The following is a 25,782-nucleotide window of genomic DNA, read 5'->3' as shown; positions in this document are numbered from 1 at the left end:
GTAAGCCTCAAATTAAGTCAAAAACAACCTGATTGACATGACGAATAGAAAATGACAAAAAGACATTAAAAACAGTGAATGAAAAGTATTCGAAATATTGAAATATGTACCAATCAAGACTTCTTATATACACAATACAACAAAGTACAAACATGAAATGAGTCTTTTTAAGAGTGCACATGAAGCAAGACCAGTCAAGTAAGGTGTAAGAAGGGGGTAAGAGAGGAAGGACAATTAGTTTTTTCCTACTACAGCATCTCAGTTATGTAACACCTCACATTCACCCTCTTTCTTAGATAACCCTTGATATGTTCATTGACATTAAGTAACTGTTTAACTGACAAAGTTAGAAAAATATATATATATTTATATATCTTTTACATTAGGCTGAGTTGCCAAGATCAAAATGACCATTCCATCAGCAAGTATTTTATCAAAATGAAATGTATCGTTGCAAGAGTCCATCTCATAATATCACAATAGGTTTGAAGGCTAAGTAATACCAAGAAATGCATCAGAATATTTCTGTTACAGCACATTATATATATGAAATAGCCAAAGTGTTCTCAGTAGATCTTTCTAGCATAATATCTTAGAAACATTTACCAATACGTAATTTATTTAAGAAACATCAGTGGGGTTTAAGTGTTAGTGTAGGAAACACAGATACACTAAGTTCAAGTATTCTATCAACACAGTAAAACATTTGTTAAAAAGGGTCAATTCAGCTATCCACAGTTGTTGTTTGCAGTTTAGTTAGTTGCTACTGTTTTGCGACCAAATTCAAGCTATGTGGCCATATGCCATCATTATTATTGTTAATATTATTATCATTGTGTGAACTGACCCTTTAAATTAATATCTTAGTTCAACAGTGCTACAAAGTCCAAGTCATCCTTTTGAAACATTAATTGTAGTGTGTGTCAGCAGATCACCATTACAGCTCGTAGCCTCACTACGCTGAGCTTGAGATGTGTTTACAGCCTGAAGTGTAGATGTGTCGGGGGGGGGGGGGGGGGGGGGGGGGGGGGGGGGGGGGGGGGGGGGGGGGGGGCACACATCACGCCCTAAAACTCCAGCTCCTCTGAAAGGGCTGGAAGGGTTTCTTGATGGTGAAAAACATGAGGTGAGGTTTCAGTCGGGGGGTTTTCTCAGGTACTACAGCAGCCTTGCTTTCCTCTGTGGGAAATCGATTGCGGTAGATCTCTGGGTAGGACCTCTGGAACTGGAAAGCGGAGGATGTGCATCATTACTGTCCATTACATGCCAAAATGGACCTAACACATAACGTTTGGATGGGGGTTGTGCTCGTAGGTGAGTATTCCAGCACATTTGTAAACATAAATGGCTATTTTGTTATTTTACAGTACATTGAGCAATCTGAAATTGTGATGGGCAAATATCGCAAAATCAAAGAGACGCTTCCTAAATTTTTACATTTCTCATTTCAACATAGTATTGCCATACCTGTTTAAGCCTTTTCCTCTTGTCCTTGGCAGGGAGTTCTTTGTCTGCTATCAGGCCTTCCAGCAGCGCCTGCAGGGGGGTCTGGGTTCCTATTACCTTCTGCTCCTCAGACTCCACCCTGCTGATCTGTTTACAGAATGCTGGAGAGGCACTGCTGTCCGTGTCTGAACCTGCGTATTTGATCTGATGGAAGACACAAAAGGGAATGTTGGGTTAATGTAAAAGTTAGCAATAAAGTGGTGTGACAAACTGATTTTCTGGATAGTTGCTCTCCTGTTTTTTATTACAATATAAAAAAATAAAGAAGTAGATGGAAGTACATTAATGTCTATGCTACTCAAGGTCAAGGTTCTTGTGCAAAACAAGCAAAAGCAGTTCTTTCTTACACTGCACTGGGATTTTCACTCTTGTATTTGTATCTTATTATCTATCTATCTCTTTTAAATATCTATCTATCTATCTATCTGGTTTTTAATGTGACTTTGAATTGCCTTGTTGCTGAAATGTGATGTAAAAATAAAGTGGCCTTGCCTTACAACCTCCAGCCTGTCAGTCAGTCACCAGGCAACAGAAAACTCTGTTGTGCATGCCTTTTCTCAGAGGAAGTGTAACCGCACTGCAATTGTTTTCAGCCGGAAATTATTATTTAAAAATATTTCAGCAAACAGTGTCTGCATAGAATTTTAAAAAACTGTCACAATACTTCATAGTTATTGCCGTGACTCTGTGTGAGGCAACGCAGTTTTGCTTTGTCAGCCCTGCACCTCCTGCGTGTGTCAGGGGCAGATATGCTCTCAGGTACCAAAATTTGGCACCGCTTTATTTAACGTGAATCAGTGTTCGGTAGTACCGACATCATTTAGGTTGGTACCCTAAACACAACCCAGCGGGTGGCTACTGGTAATACCTACATGTTCCCCAAAGAGGAGAACTCATAACTAGTGAAAAAAGGAGTGGTAACCGTTTTAAAACCTCATTTACAGCATTCAGTTAAGATGCCATCATGTTTTCAGTCCTATTCACACACGTGGGATGTGTACGCCTATCCATCCACTCTTGGACTAAAAAAGATCAAATAAATCACATCAATACAGTGTGTGGTCTACATTTTTTTATGTGCCTGCCAAAAAAACACGCAAAATCAATATGAACCCACCAATGAGTCCACAACATTTTCAACTAAAAATCTGTATGCCCACTTATTCATTTAAAGAAACGCTACAGTTATAGGGTTACATTAAAGAAAACAGGTTAACCTTCAAGCAGTGGGGGAACACAGGGAATTAACATCCTATGGTTGCCTCATTTCAGGTATTATATGGTGTTTCCCATGGCAACAGATACAAACCAGTTACAGGAAAAGCAGGCTTCAGTGCAGCAGGGATGTTGTGTAGTGTTGTGTAGTGTTGCTATTAAATATCAGATTTGGATTAGCAATACCTCTTTCATTTAATGTTATTGCTGTACAAACTTAAAGTATGTAATTGCCATAACTAGAGGTTCTCATATGTTCATTTTGTGAATTTAATTTAATGCCATGCTCATTTTGCAATAATGCTGCTAACCAGCTGCTCCCACCTCCACTCCTGCAGATGTCAGTTAACTGCAGAAGCAAATCAGAATAAGTGATTTTGCCAGATGAACACTGCGATCCGAGGATTTGCCACAGGGTTGTGTGGCGGGGGGAGGGTCAATAAAACGGCCAAATCTGTGACGTCCTATTGCGTTCTTTAACCTCCCAATGTAGTACAATTAGGCTTTATATTCCTCAACTAGGCTTCGGTTTTCCGTCACATTGTTCACAGATCTTGGCGTTTGTGACTGCTTCAAGTGCAGCTTCATTTTCCAGAGAAAGATAAAGAGTTGAGTGAGAAATATTGACTGTGCTTTGTTGTTTTAAACATTTAGCTGTTTAAGTCCTGGGCAGTTCAGTGCTTGCGTTTTGTGTTTTAAAATTTTGTGTGGCAGCAATAGAGTCAGTGATGTTTCCTGCACGGACTCTCACACCGCCTCAAACACACGGACAAGTCTGATCGCGGGTCATATGCCACCCCTGCATGACTTTGGGTTGCGTTTCTCCAAAAGTTGAGTCAGTCTCAACCCTGCCGCAGCCTAAACACACTACTGGGGCAGCTGTGGCTCAGTGGTAAGTCCTTGGGCAAGACACTGAACCTCAATTACCATTGACGCTGCGCCATCAGAGGTTAAATGTGTGTGTGTTTGTTTTATGTGTTTATCTGATGAGCAGGTGGCACCTTGTACGACAGCCTTGGCCACAGTGTATGAACGTGTGTGAATGGTGAATGGTTCCTGTACTTTAAAAAAGTGCTTTGAGTAATTGTTGACTAGAAGAGCGCTATATAAGAACAGTCCATTCACATTTACTATCCACATTGAGAATGCAGCATTTTTGCCGCACCGTCTGGCAGGCTGTGTGAAGGCCCACTATACAACAACGCAGGGGTATTACCTCAAGCTAATGCGACAAATGCTTTCCACTCACATTATAATAATAATCATAATGTATGTAGTATCCCGATTTTATGTGGCTGAAATTCATTTCTACATTTACTAGTGACCCTACTACTTTTTCACACTTTGTGCTTGGCAAAATGATGGAACCAATCTGGATTATTATCTTCACAAATGATGCGCGGGTATTGCTCGGTACTAGGGGTGCACAATATAAGGAAAATATCTAGTTGCAATTATTTTGATGATTTCAGAGATCAACATCAAGATCTTGGAGGGAATGATCGTTTTTGTATCACTCATTTTCACTGAAAATTATTTGAAAGAAATTAAAATGATTATAGTTTGATTTTTCTTTTTTCAGTCTGTAGGATACAATTACTGAAGTCCCTCCAAACAGTGTACTGACTTGAACTCTTTTGAGGTGTGACAGGTGCTCCTCGACCTGGCGACGCAGCTTGGAAGGAACCTGGAAGATGGTGTTGTGGTGCTCCATCATGAAGGTCACCAATTTAGTGGCAAGCAGCTCATCCAGGTCCATCTCATCCACTGAGCCCAGAACGCAGTGAGAGAACATCTGCACCATCTGGACAGAGACCACAACAGGACAACAGTTAGAAACCAACTGCCAGCTACACTACATCCCAACTATACTAGTCACGTTACAACAAAATCATATCGATGGTATACACAACGTGAGGAGCACCTTACTTCACTTGCTGTCGCTATTCCTGAAGCTTTCTGCAGTTTTTACTGAAAAGTGACTTTATTTGAAGGATTTTCTGTTCATGTAGTGAAAAGAGTGTTTTACAGAGTATCTTAGTTCCCCTGGGAGGAATTGACATTATGTCTTTTATATGGTGTGAGGCTTCTGTGAGGAAATGTGTGCAAGTCTGGAGCTGCAGTGACCATGAGGGGTATCATTCCCTGAATACACAATTCTCATGTTATCTGTAGTATACCACATGTGAGACAGCCATCAACAATAGCACTGAAGTACTGCAGTTCTTCAGATGAAGATGATGGCACTGGCAATTGTTGACTTGGGTTTTCATTAAAGCTATAGTGTGCAACTATTTTATATTAATGTTTGTCCATTGCATTCAAGCCCTTGCCCAATCAGTTCATACTAAGCTAATTAAGCGTGTGGAACCATTAATCAGCTCCGCAAAACTCTCAGTATTTCTCAGTATGGCTAAAGTATGTTTACAAAACAGTGTAGTCCGATGACATGCACGTGCAAAAGCTCGAGGAATGCTCTTTACGTCACCGCTGAAAAAAGGACAACAGCAGCAGTCAGCTTTGGAGACGAAGAGGACTGCTGCAGCAGGTAAAGGCATGGTTGAAAAGCTGAAGAAGAGCCCGTGAAATGTTTCGGTCTGTGATTGTACTGCTAGGAAAACCCATACACTCAGAAGGACTAACACCCAAAAAGAAAGTTTTTTATGCAAAGTTGCATAAAAATTGCAAGATAAATTACTTCATCTAAAGAGTCCAATGACCACCTGGATTTAACGGCATACCGCTAGTAGCAACTGTATAGTATATACATATATATATATATATATATATATATAAATAATATTGTATCGGAGTAAAGGCAAGCATTGTGTATTAGTGTATACACATTGCAGGGGTCGATCGATAAAAGTCAAATCTTCTGAATTGTATTGCCAAGTCCACCATGGGCATGTTAAGACCACTCGGTATTCAAATCCACGTTTCTAGGAAGACATTGACTTTAAATAGGTAGCAAGGATTCTGAAGTGACAATATTCCGGCACTTTCTCTCTGCCCCTTGGCCTGCACGTTTGTTTCCTTGTCTCCGATGGAGAATGTGTCACCTTGCAAAGTCCAATTCAGACAAACTGTGAAATTCAACCTCTCTTACAAAATATAAAAAGCTTCCTTAAAAGGTAGTAAGCATATGACCTACAAAATTCTCATATTGTATTATATTGATTGTTTATTTCACAGTGTGCCTATTTCATCATGCCGCTTTCTGGTATTTCAATAACAAACCTAGTCTCATTTGAAGCGGCACAAGTTAACTCGTAGATATGTTTACCAGTGTGCGGGTAGCAAGTGTGTCATTGAGTGGAGGCAGGGTGGGATTCTGGCAGACCCGGGACATGAGGCGCAGTAACAGCTGGAGGCGTCTTCGGTTAGGAGGCGGCAGTAAGAGACAGCTGAACTGTAGCGCCTCAGTGGCGACCTCCTGCTCCTGCAGCAGACCTGCAGAGATACGAGGAGAGAGGACGTGAGGGAAAACAGTCGGGCTGGATACAAAATGAACACAAGCAACTGTGTATCTGTAGCAGTGTACAAATATCAGTGGTGAAGCACTCACTCAGAATGTTGACAAAGACTTCATATAGATGGAAAGTCAACAGGGGTTCTTTGAGTCTCTGAAAGTAATCGGCCACTGTTTTCAGAACATCCCTCTCGAAACCCGGGTACACTGGCTGTTTGCTTTCATTGGCATTAGGCCCTGAGAAAGACGACAGATGCCACTTTTAGTGCTTCAAACAGAATGCCAACTTGTTAGAAAATATACAGTTAACCTCCATTGAATGAATGAGTTTAAACATGCAAAATGGACATGTGGACAACATGGCACCTACTCTTTTAAAACCATCATTGGTGCCCTGCCACACAAAACCGCTTTTACGTGCATTTAAACATTTTTTTTAGATCCACATGTGTTTGTGTTATGCTGTGAATGTGAAAATGAACTGCTACCTCCATTGTCTGCTCTAGCCACTGAAAAGAAATAAGAGGAGAGATCAGGCTGATTACAAAGCTAGTGAGTCTGGGTATTTCTTTGTACTACTATGGGCTATCACTTAACATAGAAACAATACAGCATACATTTAAATTTCCTCTGTAAATAGACAGTATTACATGCTGCCGCTGGTAGGGGCAGTAAAAACAACTTGTCCTAATTTTACATAAAATAGCACCCTCGTGAATTAGCCTACTGTTGTTATTGTACATTCATAAATCTTACATAACATTACCCGGTACCCACAGTGCATCAGACTAACTTATTGATGCACGCACACAGTAGTGTCCACAAAGTCAGTCCAATGAGGGGAGAAAGGAAAGTGTGATAGCGTTCCACGTTAACGCCTTTTCTCTCTTCCTCGAGGCCGCAGTGTCTGGGGGGGGGGGGGGGCACAATGGAGAGCCAACATCGTGATGCCACGACGATGATATCGTTTATCGGCACAACCCTATTACAGAGTCCATGGCGGAACTTAAGACATTATCACAAAATCATAAAATGCGTGTGGCAGGGCACCTTTAAAGTGTGCATTAGCTTACAGACTGGAGGCTTACTCATTCATTTTAGAGATTTTACTCTCAAGATTTTACCACTGCAGTTTCAAACTATTTCTAGAGTGAGCACAAAATGTATACTTACAATTGGCGAGGCATTTCATTGCTGATACCACCCAATACGGCATGTCCTCTGGAGATGCAACAGAGATAGGAGTCATAATATAAAAGGTTGCAACCAAATAATTGTTATTATATGTAATTGTGAATCAGATGCATCATACCGGCTTTGTTCTCCAATATGACTATGCCCGTCTTATTAACGCTGAACACATTATGAACAATGTGCTTGCCGTTCACATGCGTCGGGTTTAATACTCCATCCAATGACGTTAGGCCCAACACTCTCTGTAAACTAAAACAAAAGAGTGTGCATCAAGTCTCTTGTACATGCACCCAAGGGTGCCATGCCATGGTCTTAAACATGTCTGGGAACCAACGATCTAGAGCAAAAGATCCACACAACGTGAACAGTGGAAATGTATAATAAGTTATGTAAAAGGGTTACATACTGGGCAACTGTCATGGACTTCCAGATGTGGTCCACTTGCTTTGGAGTTACCTCCTTCCTTCGTATGAGCTTGCATTCATGCACATCCCCAATAGCTACACTGTGCCTTTTATTCCACAAATCTGAGGTCTGATCAAAAAGGAATGGAGACAAGAAGAGAAAAGTGTCCGTCTGATGTACAGAGTAAGAAAAACATAGAAAGCCCTCACAATCCAGTACAAACACGCTTGTAATGTAAGAAATAAAACACAGCTTTGCTAAAGATTTTTTTTTTTTTGAAGTGTGGTTGACATTGATTTAGAGATGTGTTGATATTTACACTTTTTGTAACGATATAGGTCTGAATTTACTTCAGATGGTAACGTATTCCACTATAACGTGTAAGGTTTACAGTTTTTGTCCGTCCATATCTGTAAATAAGGTCGACAAAATATTAGAAACACCCTTCAATAAGGCTGGGCAATATATGAATATTATATTGATATCGTGATATGAGACCAGATGTCGTCTTAGATTTTGGATATTGTAATATGGTAATACGACGCCGTAACAAGTTTGTATTTCCTGGTTTTAAAGGCTGCATTACAGTGATTAATTAAGGATAGTCATTTTCTGAACTTACCAGACTGTTCTAGCTGTTATATTATTTGCCTTTGTCAGCCTAATATTTTGTGAAAGCATCAAATGTCAATTCTAAAATATCGCCGCAATATCAATATCTAGGTATTGGGTCAAAAATGTTGTGATATTGGATTTTCTCCTTATTGCCTAGACCTAGCCTTCAATATACAGCTGTCCAACATTACCCAGCCATGAAGATGTGCCGCAGAACTGAGTTCAACAAAGAAACAACTGCAGAAGATGTCTGAATAAACACTGAAGGTAAAGAAGTATTTTTGTATTTTTGAAGTGTTTTTCAGTGTACTGTTTAACCTTGAATGCAGAATGATATAAATGTCTTTCCTTGGCTCTTGATCCGGATTTCTTATAATTTTTCAGTGTACTGTTTAACTTTGAGTGCAGAAGGATGTAAATGTCAGCAAACAGGAGTAATTAAAAGAAGAATGATACTTAAAATGTTTTCATTTGACATTTGCTCTCTTTTACGTTTGCATGTGCGTACACACATCATGCACAGCATGAGTCTAAGCAAGCAATTAACGAGCTGAAACATCTTTGTCTCTTACTCACCATGACAGCAGACTTCAGGGGTGGAATGTTTTCCCGCTGAGGCAACTCTTCGTAGTCGTCCCAGCGAATGAGTCTGGGAAGGTCAGCGCTGTCTCTCAACAGAGGCCTTGTTGGAAAAGACTTGAGGGGGGACGAGGAGGGGAACCTGGAGCAAAGACAACATCACCAGTCTTAGCTGACGGAGGAAAGGGCAAACTGTGACAATGCAGCAGCAATACCAATGGTGTGTCAACTAACATATATAACAGTACAGGGTGACAAAGTAGCACCTGTACAGATGGCCGTTGTCTTCAAAGTCCTCTGACCCATGGCGTCCCTTGATGTCTTCTATGACATGGGCCTTGAGGAACTTCCTGAGCAGCTGCAGAGTCTGGTAACGAGTCACCTCGGGGCCAAAGTTGTAGTTGCGCCTCAGCAGCTCATGCAGATAATCCACAGCCTCGGATCCTGTGAAACTACAATCATAGTAGCGGAAGTGCGCCCAGTGCCTTCTCAGCGGCATGCCTCCACGGAAGAGTTTAATGGTTTCATTCCACTGTATAAATGGGAGACAGATGTGACAAAGGCAGATAATGGGGTTTAAAAAATGCTTTAAAATGCAAAGCTAAAACTTTGGTGACAGACAGCAAATTAAGTGAGTGCTCCTTTGTAATTTAGTATAAAGCTCTGTTCGCACGGGACTATTACTAGAAGCTTGAAATAATTGTGAAGGTCATCATGATCTTAATCCCATGTCAATCCATCCATGTCCATATTATCTGTAAAGTAAAAATTCCACTCCAAGTTACCTCCCATACTTTGCACAGACATTGTGTGATAATATCAGCCCTGTGCCAATAAACATCTGTGGTTGGGAGTTGTACTCGATGCGTTGGCAATAATGAAGGAAAGCATATCATATCATATGACATATCATATGTGGGTGACAATGTCAATAAAATCAAATAAAGTACAGACTTTGCTTAGCCCGTGCAAGTGCGCCGCACGAAACACAGACATGGGGGGTAATTTCTGAATCCCATTAGGTCCCCTGGTAATCCTAGTCCTGTGCGTTTAGAGAATAATATACTGTTACATGGTATTTATAAGCTACAACTCTGATAGAGCACCGATGATGTTTCATGCGTTCAACTAAATGTTGTCTGGGACATTTCTGTAATTACTGTCAGAAAGGGATGCACAACACATAATGTGTGTAAAAATAGACTCATCATATAGCCCTAGAGAACAATATTGTTTGTGCATGTTCTTAAATTTCATAGACTAAAAATTGCAGCACCAAAGCTGTGCATGTAATGGCCAAAAATGTCTCTCTTCATAATGATTAAAGTCACACAAAGGATCCGGAACACACTCATCTGGTCACCAAAAGTAGGAAACAAATGGAACATTATGTCCTCAGTGTTTTGGATAGTGCAGAGGTTACGGGTTATTAGATTTCACAAAGTATCCAGTTGGCCAGGAGAAAAAAATGAAGGAAGTAGATGAAAGCAGAGAGAGAGAGAGAGAGAGAGAGAGAGAGAGAGAGAGAGAGAGAGAGAGAGAGAGAGAGAGAGAGAGAGAGAGAGAGAGAGAGAGAGAGAGAGAGAGAGATGTAAAAGCCTAACTCAAGGCTAGCCCTGAGAGCCTAAAGAAAAGCATTCCATTCATTCATTACAACAAGATGCATAAATGGTTCTGAACCAAAGATTTTTTTGTTTTGTTTTTAATTTATGTTTTTATTGATCCCTCAATACAAAACACTTTGTATTTACATTTTAGGCCTACTTGTAACCTTTGTTTACCTGTATTTCAATACCAAATTGCACCAATGCAATACACAGTCAGCTAACTGGCTCATCTAACTGTTGCTGATTAAACTAGGCAGAAAACCAAGAGAAAGGATACACAAATAGTATCATCATTCTTGTTTTTCAAGTGGACAGCAAACTATTTGTCATTTATCCTGATTCAGCATGGGACCTTTCAGTAGAGGCTCTCTTGTCACAGTAATAGGCTTATTTTTTTCTTCACATTTTGGCGGTCACAGTGAGAAAGGCACAAGTGCAAATAACAAAAGTGAAAGACGGATGAAATCCATTTAGCTACTTTGGTTTCAAGGTTCTGCTATTGTGCATGCTGGCAGCTCAATGAGACACTTGAATGAAGCCTTCACGTTGTTAGTAACATCTGTGCCTTTCTTAATATGGCAAATCCAAATGTCGGCTATAAAAAGCTTACAGGGACATTTTAAATAACATGAAATGGGTGAAATATGCTGCGTTATAAGCAACTCCTTCTACCCGTAAAAAAGTGCCCTGGAACGGCAGTCAAACCATAACTTACTGCCCGTGAACGCGTACCAGATCGTTGTACTCCCAGTTATGGTTTTTGATGTCTCTAACACACACACACACACACACACACACACACACACACACACACACACACACACACACACACACACACACACACACACACACACACACACACACACACACACACACACACACACAAGACATAACTTATGCACTTGCTAGGATTTAAATTTGCCTTTTAAAATAAAATGACGGGTTCCAACTAGAGCTGCCCTTGACTAAAGACATTCTTAGTTGACTAACACTTATATGATTTTGTCGACTAATCGATTAGTGGATTTAATCGACAGAGCTGTGCGCTTTCAGGGGTGGTTAAGACTAGAAAAGCACTATATAAGTGTAATTAATTAACCATCTGTAAAACTGAGTTTCTACCCAATAAATCCTGCAAAAGCACCACTTTAAACCTCGTTTTAACCAGAAATGTGCACATATAAGTTTCTTGGAAATGAGTAATTAAGCATGAATAAGCATACAAAATGACTTATCAACTAAAGAAATCTTAGTCAACTAAGACCAAAACCACAGATTAGTCTACTAATCGACTAAGAGGGGACAGCCCTAGTTACAACATATACATTTCGTATGCGATTTTGTAATTTGCGCATTGTATATGATGTAGCAATTTATTAAAAGTTCCAAGGGTTTCAAGATTCCGAGCAACAGCCAGTGAGCTTGTAGAAACAGTTGAGTGTGTTGCGTTTGATTGCTAAATGGAATTTTAATGTCCTGGGCTTATTCTGTATTAACATAGTAAACACGTTAGCATGACTTTGAACATGTTAGCCATGTCTGCTTGCAATTAGTCTAAATGTAAACACCTTGGAAAATTCTTGTAAAAAAAAAGAAGGTATAAATGCGAAATGGTGCATAGTTCTGAAAGAGTCGCAACAAAATTAAGCATGTAGGCAGGTGCTTATGGTACTACTACTAGGACTTCAGAGCAGAGCTCCATTTTCCCACAAAGTTGTTGTATTTCCTTACTTTTAAGAGTTTTGAGAGCCTCTCTTTTTTCGTGAGGCCAATATTTTAAACGCTGTAGTAAAACAACTGCTCACCTTAAATTTACGTTTAAGATTAAAAGTAACGTTACGTCCGCTTTCGTCTGCTTAGCTTAGCGTGAATGTGAAATCAACTTTAGCACATTTAGTTTAGCTACATTGTAACGTTAAAACGTAACAAAAAGCTTTTGCACGTCTAATTTCTCAGTGCCTTGCTAACGTTACCAACTGACTCACCAGCTTGGTCGCCCTGTATGGACCCGGTCCAATGACTTTACCGTCCATTCTGATGGTGATAACCCACTTCACTCGTGTGAAAACATGGAGAAATTTATATTTTATAGGCTTGTTAAAGCTTCAGCTGCGGATGAAAACAAGCGAGCTATGCTACCAGAGTATCTCAACAGAAACGTTGCGGCCAACTTTGAATCTCGTGCGTCACATCATTTGAACGACGTGATTAGACAGCGAGCTGGTCACGTGACCATAGCATTTCTGAATGGAGATAAGAAGTGACGTTCAATTGCAGCTTCTACTAGGATACTACTATGATGGCATATCAGTTGCAATTATTTATCTATACTTTTATGTTATGAGCTGTGATGACTGAATTTTTGTAAATGGATTTATAAATCAAAAGATTAAAAAAATTATTAATTATCAACTTTTAATTTTGAGGAGAGGTTTTAAAATAACTGTTTAACCTTCTAACATTGTTCCGGTCAAACATTCCCTGTACCATAGATATAGCATTTTTTATCAGATTGCCTCAAGACTTTATGATATCCTTCATAAAAGGCATTTGCACTGCCCAAACGTCTATATTTTACGAGATTCACGGGTGGTTTGAACACATACAATTCATTGTATTGTCACTACTTTTTATATATTTATTTAATAATTAATAATTATTTAGTAGGTTCTTTGATTCAATACTTCTTTGTTTATGCTAAAAAATGACCTTCATAAAAAATTCATTGACTACATTTTTATGCAGGAGATGAAAGGCATACCGCAAACAGTAAATTAAGGGTTGTAGCAAGCAACAGAGTTTAAAGGTTAAAACGCATAAAAAATATAATTTAGAAGGCACATTCACAACAAAAATCAAACAAATAAAAAACGTCTACTCTGGGTTTTACCATTAGGCCTACACTGACAGAAAAATAACCCACAGAGACTAATTAATAGCTCAAGTACTATTTTTACTTTACATAAGCATTTAGTTTTGTCTTTCGTCCATGGGCCAGGACATCAGTGGACATCAATCCTGCTTCATTTTAAATGGAAAGTTGCACAGTAATTTGTGAAGTTTAATATTTATGGATTTAAGTCAAAATAAGTCGCAATGTATGTTGACTTTTAAAAAGGCATGTTTGTTGTAGGTGACTATCAATGAGTCACATATAGGCAGTTGGAGAGGCTTTAAATCAGGCTAAAAGAAACTGGATGCCCACGCCATGCCCTTAGAACATCCAAACAACTATCCAAAATGTACAAAACTTTTATCTTTCCCAACTTGCATTTTTACAGTGCGGTTCTGTACATAACATTTGTGACACCCAGAGTACCAGCTTTTCCATTTACAGTGTTGATGCCCAATGACAACCAAGCACACTACATTTATCTAACAGGCAACAATAGGAGTTCTCTTCTCTCCCATTACTTCGGGCTGCGGCGAAGAGTGCGATGACAGACGCCTGATCGGTCGGGTCAAGGCAGAGCTGCTTCAACACTCACACCTCAGACTCACAGCAAGAGAGACCTCATTGGCACCTCAAAATGAACTCTCACAGTGACAGCGCTCTACTAAAATTATAAGAAACACGGCAGACGTTGAAGGCTGTGGTGGTAGTTGCCCTCACTGGGCCAGAAATCGGGAATACATTTTGAACTATGAGCCTGAGAACCAGTATCCTGGTGCAGCAACTTTAGCTCTCTGCAGGCTTTTGGATGCCCAATGCCCATCACTGTTGAGCCCTGTTGAGTGTCATGATCCCAAATAAATGAAACATCTCCGATAAAAGGCATCCAATTTGATAGTTAAAGCCCTGTCGTCTACATTTAAACCTGGTTACAGTCCATTGGATGGTTGCTCTGCCTCTTGTGTCATCTTTGACTTTTCAGTGAAAGGTCACGGCGATAACAAGGAGAGGACAAGAGGAGAGATAGTGAATGTAACAAGATGGGGGCTCAAGGCAGCAATCATAACAGGAAAATAAGAAAGTGTGTGTGTGTGAGCATGAACTGTAAGACATACACCATTAAATTCATGATCAATAAGTAACACATCCTCGGGTTATGTTTTGTGCGAGCCATGACATAACATGCACACTGCTTGTCAGATTTCTAACTTCTCATGTGCACATCATCAGCTGTCAGATTGTGCTATACATTGGCACAATTGAATCTTGATAATTGATTGATCCGTTTAAGTTTTGAAAAACTACTGAAGACTGTAAAGTTCCTTTTGTGTGAGTGAATTAGTAAAGGTAAATAACTTTTTTAAGAACTGCAAAACAATAAGACAATCTATAGATACATACTACTAGCTGGCCTTTAGAAAAGCATGCTTAGTTAACTGTGTATTATTGGTAATCTTGTTGGCACACATTAGGGTTATATAATAACCATAATTATCAGAACAGAAAACAGTCCATTTATTCTTTTTTTTTTGTATGACTTACTTAGCTGTGACTTGTTTCATATTCCAGTCACAGGTTTTGTTTTATCATAAAACATCACGTTATTGCATAAAATTGAAAGTTGGAGCAAAATATTTAATGTTATTCAAATACATTTTGCATAAATAAAAGGCTCAAAGTGTTTTTGACATTCTTTTTCTCTTATTAATTAGATAGGTAGATCTAGCATTTCACCAGAGCAGAGGTCAATGATCTTGGGCTTCAAAAGGTTGGTGACTACTGGTTCCAGGGGACTTCTACAGGTGGAAGGTAGTGATAACACGAGTTATGTGTTGACTGGAACGCAGCGTAAATACACGCGGTAACGAGGAAATGAGAGCCAGGTGACACCAGGGCTGGGGAACAGGTGAGACAAATCAGGGTGAGGCAGACAATCAAAGCAGGCGGAAAAAAACACAAGACAGGAAGTAATAACGAGAAATAACAAGGGAGAAAAACAGAGACTTCAAAATAAAACAGGAAACAGAACATTCACAACCGTGACACTAAAGCCCAAATTATACTGTCATGGCAGCAAGCAGGCGTGGGTCTGCCTGCACGATGGAAACTCAACCAATCAGCCTGACTCTGCTAGACCTGTCTCCACTGCGCTGTGGCGTACGGTTCTGGCTACTCCTCACACTGCATTCTGGGATGGCTGCTTTTCTTAAAACCACGTCACATCGTTTTGGGCGGTGCTAAGCTCTGGAGGCTCTGGAAGCGGAGGCGGTGGTTCTGAAAAATTGTCCCAGGAAGGAACTTATACACCCCGTGAAATAAAATGCCACTTATAAAATAACATGAAGTTAACTGTTCACACACTACAGTAACGTGAGGACACATGGTTAAATGTAATTTGTTCTTACCAGTGCATGTACAGTATATATACTATACGTAAGAGGGTTCCTCATCCACAGCCAATCCTCTCCAATCGGTCCCAAAACATCCCAGTTAGAGTAAATGCCGTAAAAGTACTTGTAAGTCTTTACAATCATTCTCTGAAAAATCCCAGCAGGCCTGCACAATCCAAATTTTCTTAAAAACTTTTTCAACGTGTGGCTTGCTAGCTAAAAGTTTGTTGCTGTCACACAGAGAGAGGAGGGTGAGGGACATCCGGCACCAGAGCCACGCACGGGAGGTCAGGTTATTATCCTGAAAATGGACTTCTGTTGATTCCACACTGGTAAACTCAAGAAACACTTACGTTTATCAAACTGTTTAAGGCTCTAATGTTTTCATTTGCAGTTGTTTTGGTAACATGTAGAAGCTGAGTAAGCAGAAGAAAGGGGAATCATCTTGTAGAATGAATTGAATTTCCATACAAGATGTGAGCTGGGAAAGATGACTTGCTCATTCTGCTTAGCAAAGAAAAAAAGAAAAGACTTTTATCTCAAGAGACCTTTTTGGTAAAACAACTGTAGAGAGTGTGTGAAGACTGTTACACTGTCTATTTGTTGATGTTATAAATTATGAAAGACAATGGTCAAGATAATTGCAGTTGCCAGCATTGTTAACCATAATCCCAAACTCTTCATAAAAGTTAGGAAAGTCTTACAAAAAGTGCTCCCATAAAGTCAAACATGTGCCAGTCAAAGATTTCACAGCAATTTGAAAATGACAATAGGCTATCAGATGTCAGATGGGGTTTTTGAATTCACTTCATTTCCTCTCAGGACACTCGGCAGTTCCAAAAAGGCAAAATGGACTGTGAGAGCACGCGAAGAGAGTGGCGAGAGCTCCCTCCGCTCTGCCAGGGAGTTACACTGATAACAGATGATCTCATCTGTCAATCAAAATGTTATCAATCTAATTGTCAGCAGGAGGGTGAAGGTGTTCCCTGTGTTGCAATTATGTCGACATTCACTCGTTCATATTTGAACACCAGAGTGTGGGAGGAAAAATAATCAGCTGGGAATCTTGTCTTCAAGAAAACCAGACTTGAATCAAGAAGACTTGATCTTGATTTGACCACACTTGAATCAAAAAGTACAGTAGAATGTAGAATTTCTGAGAATGGTGGAGGTGTCATACGTTTCAAAAGTGATCATATATTTGTCGTCCATTTGTTGTCTCTCCAATGTCCAAAGTACTAACCTCAGTCCTACCAGTTTTCCTGGTTTTTACCCTTTTTGTATTTTTTTCTACTTCTGTTTCCTGCCTGCATGGACTGTAGGCCTTTAGTTATTACATTATTTTACTGCCTGTCCTTAGTCTGCATTTGGGTTTCTCTCTTTCTGACTGTTCTACAACTGTGACAAATACTGGTATGTAAAACATATCCAAAACCTACTCTACAGGCTTCTATTTGAGATGGACATTTTTTATAAATATCCATGTGCAACATTTTTAATTCTTGTTATGGTTAACCCTCTTTTTAATTTTTTTTTAAACAAAAGGGATGGTCAAATGACCAATTTTAGTTATGTAGTTGAGTCTACTGAGTGTACTCAACCATGATGTTGTAATGACCTATTACAGGATGGGAAATGTCCAATTTGAGTAGCAGGGAAATGTCATCAGCTTTAATTCTTCCTGTCAACATGGAACACCATGGAGTCTAATAGCTCTCCACACTCAGGACTGGTTGATGAAAAGCTCAAAGCTGGAACTGGCATGTTGATGACTGACATGACTGACTGTCATATACCGGGTATGCCTTGACACGCATGGGGCACATACATGTTGTATGTATGTATATTTTGTGTGCTGCTGTAACACTGTAATTTCCCATTTTTTTTGGGATCAATAAATATCTATCTATCTATCTATCTATCTATCATATTATGTGTAACATACAAACATCTGAGTGGGCTAAAAACCCACATCTGATGCACTCCCTTGGGTGCCAGAGGTGACATAATGAGTATTTTCTATCAAATGTATTGACATGAACAAGAAAGAAGTCCAACTAATCACGTCCTGCTGTCTCATTGGTTACAGTAATTGAATCTGGGCAAGGAAGTGCATCCCCTGTGTCGATGAAGATTTTACCTTCCCTATGATACAACTAGTCTTACTAGTCTCATAAACTGTTACCATGAGGAAACCAGTTAGGGTTGATCATCATTATTATGCTGTAGCTGTGGTTGACAGCCAAGCCTGGTATGGTTGTTCATCAGCAAAAAAACCTCACGTATTCTACAGAGTTTCAAACTTTCTCTGACACATTTTTCTGAACAAGACATGTTTAACCTTTTTCTGGTGACACCAAGCCCCTTAGATGGATTAAATAACAGAAGAATGTCTTGCTCCTCAGCGGTAAATTCACATTAGCGTTAGCAGCACACACATGCACACCCACACACAGATTGTGTGTAAGTGTATCAATATTTGTACTATGTAAAATAAAATGTTGATGTGTTGTTGCTTCTTTTTTTTTTAACTACGTAGTATTGAAACTACTGGTGATACGTGTAAGGGGACAAGGTGCAGATGTATTGAGTATTTAAAAACTACACACTATTCAAAGAGCTCATATTATGCTTATTTTCAGGTTCATGATTGTATTTAGAGGTTTTTCCAGAATAGGTCAACATGGTTTAACTTTCAAAAAACACCATATTTTTGTGTGTGTTGTTTTAGCTACAGAGTGAGGCCTCCCACTTCTATTCTTTCTATCTTTGTTGGGAATTGCACATGGTCAGTACCTCGGTCAGCACTACTAGCCAGTCAGAAGCAGAGTATAAGGATATGCCATCATAGCAGCTAGGCGAGCATTATAACGTGTGTTACAAAGTGACGCACGTTCATCACAGAGGTAAAGGCTGGACGTTAAGGCCCTTAGGTGACCTAAAAAAAAGCATAATGAGCACGGTTTTCCCACAAAAAATGACTTCAAAAGTCAACTGTGCTATCAATATTGTTAGGCGGCGTCGCCCTCTATGTGGACGTAGTTTAAGAGCGGCAAGTTCCGCGTAGGGAGATGTGTTGGGGCGGGGGAAGGGGTGAAACCAACACAGGACTTTCCCCCAATAAAGCTGTTTTTCTTCACTTTATGGAACAAATGGAACTACGTCACGCTCCGCGTAGCTACTGATTTGAACCCAAACCACAAACGTTTTCAAACTTAACCAAGTAGTTTTGTTGCTTAATCCTAACCAAACAGCGATTTTCTCACAGTTTGAACATGTTTCAATATGAGGACGAAAGCACCTGTGGGTCGTATTTCCTGCCACGCCTGGGAACATTTATTTGTGAAACGCTCCTGTGTGTCGTGTTAATGGAATAAACAACCTAATGTAAATCATTCTACAATTTGGAGGAATTGTTGACGGAAAGACATTAGAGTACATGTTCAATGGAAAGCATTGCATGAAGACGTGAGTGAAAGTCACTTTTGTCATATGATCAACACATTGCAATCAGCTGTTTATTGGAGTATGTGGAGGGGTGAGTCACAAGATACAGTGTCTATCAAATATGTCAATTAAAAATTCAATAATCTCATCATCCCTCAGAGATCTAAGGTCATTTTTACAGTTCATTGTCTCTGGTTTTATTTTTTATAAAAGCTTGTAAAACGTCAACTCTGTTGTCTACAGTCAAGATATGAAAATCTTTTTTTTCAGTACTAACGAGGCACTAACGAGCACATATTAGAACATAGGTGCTGCAGTGAGGTCCCTTGAATGTTAAAAATGGTTGTAAGCCATTAAAAACAAACAAACAAAACGGAACATGAATCTTACAGATATGTATCGATATCACACACAGAGCAGTACAAATTGAGCCAATCTCCTTCCTAAAACACTTCTCTGGGGGGACAAAAAGAGGCACGTCAACATTAACCATAGAACACGCAGGGGGGGGGAAGGCTTCTAGAGAGTTTCACCAGTGTGCTTGGAGCAACGATCAAGTGCAGATGGGTTAAAGAGCCGTGGTTGTTATACTGTTGATTGGACATAGCAGGCAGGTTTGAGCGGCGGAGCAGGTGATTTCAGACGACATCCAGGTGTGCGCGGTCAGCGGACTTCAGCAGGAGGGAGAGTGGGAAAAAAAGAAGTAGACAGCAGGGACACAAAGGGCAGGCCAACAGAAAAATCTGATAAATACATAGTCAAAACAACAAAAATTCACAGCCAGCCAAACCACAACAACATCATCCTGAGATAAAACAACCGGCTACTTAGTCACGGGAAGTTCACTCAAATTCAAGGCATACATCTAAAAATGACACACTTCAGGACATTAATTGTGTCACTTTACAAGCCAACATACAATCTGTAAAAAACAATCATTTCAACAAAAAAAACTGCAGTTATCTGAGGGCCTCCCCACCTTTACGTCTATCTAAGAGCTGCCCACTGATCAGTGTAACTACCTGAGGGACAATGATTATGCTTGTATTATACAGGAATCACTTTGCCTTTAAGGGGTACTCTTGGATATTAGAGTTTCAAAGTGAAGCGTGTGCCTATTTCTCTCTGAATAATATGTAGAGTCAATGAGCTGCTGATTTGTCGGTCGAAGTCACTCTGCACTTTAATGGTGTAGTGTCAGCTACTGAGTTTTGAAGAAAGATGGGATGACAAATTGGCCCATTTTTTGGGATCATTCTAGCTAGTCATCATAAATCAGGTGATCCAACACAAACCTCCTCCTAAAGAGGATTTTAGCCATGTCGAATGTAGGTGAGCATTGGATGTACCAGCAGAATTCCAAATGAACAGTCCACCCATCTGCTGCTGCTTTGAGAGGTGATTTTCACTCATTTCACTTTCCAGCCCCACAAGCTGCACAGCAATTACATGGAATGTCATGGATTTTGGTACAGACGTTCATGGTGCCTTGAGAATGAATTCTAATACCTGGTGGGCATCTGACTTTTCCTCCGGTTACATCATCAGGTGAAACATTCCGGTTAGTCCAATACTTTGGTTCATGACCACATCCCTGCAAATTGAATGAAATTATCATCAGCCCCAGTAGTACTGTGTGTTTAGTGCTAACATCCACATTATGGCTCATTGACAAACTGTCCTCTTAATAAATATATAAACAAAAGATGCAATCATTTTAGCCCGAAATAATGAAGCATAAGCAGGGTTATTTTTTCAACAAAAAATACCCTGTGGTGCTCAAAATAATAATGATAATATTAATGTTAACATTCAGTCCCACAAAAAAATCCATTTTGTGTATCTTTGAAGAGCCAAGAAATAATGATAATGCAGTTTTTACTCTGATTGCAAAGCTAACATTTTTATGTTTGGAAGCCGGCAAGGTATCGTTGGTTACATCAGTAAGCATCCTTCTCTTCCCAGCCTTTTGCTTTGCTTATATGTATTACTACGCTCTTGTGTGCGTACATGTGCATCCTGTGTGTCCTTGCTTCTTGTTCTAAGGAATGAGACACACAACAACCAGGGACTCACTCGTTAAAACTTTGCTCCCTTGTGGTCAACAACTCCACAGTGTACATTTAATGTCATGCAAAGAGGCAGATCTCCTGTCCCTGATCAATCTGGCCATTATCTCATGCCCTGTAATATCAACTGTCTGAATGCTATTGCTACTTTTTAAGGCTGCGCCCATGAGTCATTTTCCCACACATTTGTCCTCTATTAAAACCATTAAGTAGAATTAGGCCAATCTTAATTTCAATCCTGTCTTCTTTCTTGTGGATGCTAGTTGTCGTGGAGACAGAGGAGCTTTACCTGATGAACATCTGGTTCCGAGTCAAATTAGGTCTAATGAGGTTGACTGCTTCTTTCTGAGTCTGCGCTCCTTTTCTCTGCCCCTCTGCAGCATGAAAAGAAACCTCTTCTATTTATCACTCTTCAGTCCACAGACCCAGTCAGACACAACACTGTGACATATATGTGTATATATATATATATATATATATACTGTATATTGTGTAAGTGTACATACTGTATGTACATTATGTGTATGTATATTTATGTATAGTGTGTAGATATATACACTAAATATGTTTGTGTATATATGTATGTGTGTGTATACTATATGTACAGTATATATATATATATTTATGTGTGTGTGTGTGTTTGTGTGTGTATATATAGTATATATTTGTGTGTGTATGCATATACACACATGTGTGTGTTTGTGCATATATGATAGCCTATCTATTTAAATACCATAGAGATGAGCTCTATGGTTGCTTTCATCTGTTTATTGGAGATAGATTTGGTTTATTGTAAATCATAAGATACTGCCAGTGACAGACTGGGATCAAAAAACGGCACTGGCATTTGCAACACACCAGCTCTATTTTTGTCAATGACCTAGCTAGGAAATTAGTAACTCTGCCTTCCTAGTGTATCTTTTCATGCATTTTGCCGCAGTACAATCTTGAACATTTGGGGCTGCATGCTTAAAATGACGTAAATGAAATTAACCAAATTTAATTGGTTATTTCCATGGGGCCATAAATTATCATTAGTGGCCCATAAGTGGGCGGCCCTTCTGGCATTTGCCCAAATGCCAGATGGCCAGTTCATCACTGGATACTGCCATCATATTCATCTCTTGGCCTGATCATTGATGTGACCTGCAGTAAGCTTTTACTATATCGTTGAGGTCAGGCAGAAACTTGCATCTCCATATTTCTTTGTTTTCTTCTTTATAAATTAATGCTATTAGTCCCAATTTCCATCTGTATGTGGATTTGACAAATATCCAAACAGTGACAAGGCAATTTTGTCTGACTTGGTCTGAGGTAAATAACGCCATTTAGTTTTTTTCAGATAAGCCTTTTATAATTTTCTGAAGATCAACGAGTTTGGATATACGGCAGCGACAATATAATATTTGAGCTAAAATGCTTTGAATCCAATATCTGAGAGTTGGGTGTTGATTCAACTCTGAAGTGAAAGGAATCCCGTGAAGAGCATTGTCTTACTTTTTACATGAATAGTCTTGCGGCGTGGAGTTGTGATCCCTGATTTGACGGAACACTTGATTTAGCATTGTTCCAATATTTTTGAATTTGTTTTTACATTAGGGGACAAGATGGCTGTATCTTGGGCAGTGAGGGTTATATGATGAAAAAGATTTAACTGGAGAAAGTTGCGTTGTCATTCAACATTTGATGGCTCAAAAAAAATATCGGTAGCATAAATGTCTTTGTTAGTGGTGGAATGTAACAAAGTACATTTACTCAAGTACTGTAACGTGGACACAGTGACGCTACAGTACTTGAGTAAATGTACTTTGTTACATGTTACAATTTAATAATAACAATAAGTTGGTACCACAATCAATGGTGAAATGCTTTGCTATATCCCATTATATTGTATAAACATTATATACCACTTTTTGCACATGCAAGACCATCACATCATCTTGAGTATGTGTTCGCCCTCTCACTGTGGGGAGCTGGAAGGCAAAGCCCTGGAGATTTTATATGCAGTGTTATGGTGACCTCTGCAGGTACTCTCATATCTTATTCATGTGGGACGCTGTCTCTTAGCAAGATGTGACAGGCATATCAAAACAAACCACTGTTGAGCAGGGATGGGGACAGACATCTGAAGTGGGCAATTATTCAAATTTATATAATTTATTTATAAATTATACTGTTTTAATAAGCCCCAGTGGGGAAATTACAATTTAAACTCTGTTTGTTAGTAATCACTACACCCAGGCCAGAAATACACACATGCTCAGGACCTAATCATGCACATATGGAGCAATGTCAGAGTGAGTGGGCTGCCAGTGCTGGACCAACAACCTGAGCGGTTGAGTGGGGGGGTGAAGTGGCATCTCTCAGCTACCAATCCACAATCCTCATGGGGACTTTAACCCGCGACCCTCCGGTTCCCAACCCAACTTCCCACGGACTTAGACTAAGATCTAACTTCTACAATAATACATTTCAACTAAGAATGCTTTAGTGCAAAGCATCCATCTTTCTCCTTATCATACTTTTACCGGCATGGCTCTTTTATAGTGACTCTCTAATGTATTAGAGATGTCATCATGTAGCTGTCTGATTTTGTTGGGTGATGCACTGCATGCTCTTCCTCACTCTCTGGCCTGGATCCTAGGGCTTCATATAGAATGGTTAGAATCAGATTTATGTGACTTATACAGCAAACTGTATTTTACGCTGCTCAACACTTTATAAGAAAACTGAACACTAGTGCAGCCAGTTTGTCACCTTACTTCCTGGTTTGCTCTCGTTGTAACTGCTACGACCAATAGAGGGCAGCGCCAGGTCGGAATTGCAAAAACGACCTCTGGGAAAGTTTCTCGGGAAATAATTAATTGTCTCTCTTTCTGTGCTAAAGTCACATGACACAAAGTGTAATTACATGTCATGTTATTTTATTCTGTATATGTTAAAAGTGCTATAAGTGACGTGGGAAGTATTGTCAAAAAAAACTGAGGCTTGCCCCTCCCCCCTCCTCATCCTGTCCCCTCCCCCTGCCTTCCGTGCACTAACCCCCAAAACCCAACTTTTGACTACTTTTAAAATTTTAATAATTTCCGCTGAACATCCTGCAGAACTAATTTAAAATGATAACAATAACCTTGAAAATTTAAAAAATTGTGGAATTGGAAGATAAACTGATCTACAATTTGAAGGTTGTGAGCTCAAATCCCATTTTTTCCATTTTTTTGTTTTTGTTTTGTAAAGGATTCTATTATTGTGAAAAGCCTGTCCCTGAACTCATTAAAATGCATCAGAGTAGGAAATCAGTCCCATCATGTTTCTGTCTTCTTTTAGGACAAAGAGTAAAAACATTGTATCAACTCACCAAACAGGAAGTGACTCATAACTCAGATAAAATGGCTCAGAGGAGATTGAACCTGCTCATGGAGGCAACAATGTTTTTTAACCTGGTCGCATGGCATGTACCCCCCCATGTCCACTTTAGGTGCTAAAGAGAAGAACCGTAATGTGGCTGCAATGGGTTGTACTATAATATTTTATATTATTAATTATGACGTCAGCATTATTTTAAAGCAGTTTTTTCTAGCCTGACAAGCCAAAGCCACACTAAATGTTGGATCTGGGGACTCTTCATAGTCAGGGTTCAATCCAAGGGGCGGGATATACAGTTGTCTTTCAAATTCCCTCTGCACGCAATTGGACAACCAACCAGTGCAACGCTAGTTGAATCAACTTTTGCTGTTTTTCCTAGCTTGTAAGCCAATGAAGAGTTAACAGTCTGATCCATTTGCTGCCTTTAGTGTGCATCTAGATTTCTAGGCTACTTATTTTCATAACGCTCAGCACAAATTTGTAAATAATACATTTTAATTAGAAGTAGTCTATATTTTGTGCGTGCGTCACACATTGTATGTGTCACAACTAAAGAAGGACTAGTTTATGTCTTTCTTTTCTTCAGGGGGTTAGCTATCTTAGCCTGCACCTGTGCACGGCCCTGCTGTTGAGTTACAGGGATGGATCAGGATGGGCATGTTTCCATTGCAGTGACTGGGCCCCTCAAACCCATTCTTCAAGACGTGCCTACCACTCTTTGTTTGGCCGGGAAGGCCGGTAATAGATATTCACTTTGCTTTAACTGCCAACAGGGAGCTGCGGAAGACGTTACATTATTTAACAAACAAAAAAAAGTTTAAGTAACACCTTTTTTTTTACATTACATGCCTAGATTTCACAGCATGTGTGACTCTTGTCACAGCCGTTTGCATGGCGGTAGACTTTAAGTCTTAATCAGCCAGTCGTAATACACTTTATACTCACTGACTGCAGGCAGTTTTTTAGTGGTAAATTGAAGTATTGAAATGTGAACAGACAAAAACAATACAGCCAATTAGCAGGG

The 25,782-nt window shown here is 39.6% G+C and overlaps 1 protein-coding gene across 1 annotated transcript; it reads right to left on the bottom strand.

Moving 5' to 3' along the window:
- Positions 1-238: 238 nt before the first annotated feature.
- depdc1b (DEP domain containing 1B) lies at positions 239-12,795 on the bottom strand. The gene is made up of 12 exons (XM_034874921.1): positions 12,579-12,795; positions 9,253-9,518; positions 8,984-9,128; positions 7,794-7,921; positions 7,506-7,636; positions 7,367-7,414; positions 6,290-6,430; positions 6,008-6,174; positions 4,349-4,525; positions 1,468-1,650; positions 1,057-1,225; positions 239-1,010 (listed from the first exon to the last, which is right to left on the bottom strand). The coding sequence occupies exons 1-11, from the start codon at positions 12,624-12,626 to the stop codon at positions 1,061-1,063; spliced, it is 1,599 nt and encodes a 532-aa protein (XP_034730812.1). The 5' UTR covers positions 12,627-12,795; the 3' UTR covers positions 239-1,010; positions 1,057-1,060.
- Between the last annotated feature and the right edge of the window lie 12,987 nt (positions 12,796-25,782).

This window comes from Etheostoma cragini, chromosome 6, assembly GCF_013103735.1.
Source record: "Etheostoma cragini isolate CJK2018 chromosome 6, CSU_Ecrag_1.0, whole genome shotgun sequence".
NCBI lineage: Eukaryota > Metazoa > Chordata > Actinopteri > Perciformes > Percidae > Etheostoma > Etheostoma cragini.
Note: the sequence above shows the minus strand (reverse complement) of the source record. Positions and strands in the feature narration are given on the sequence as shown.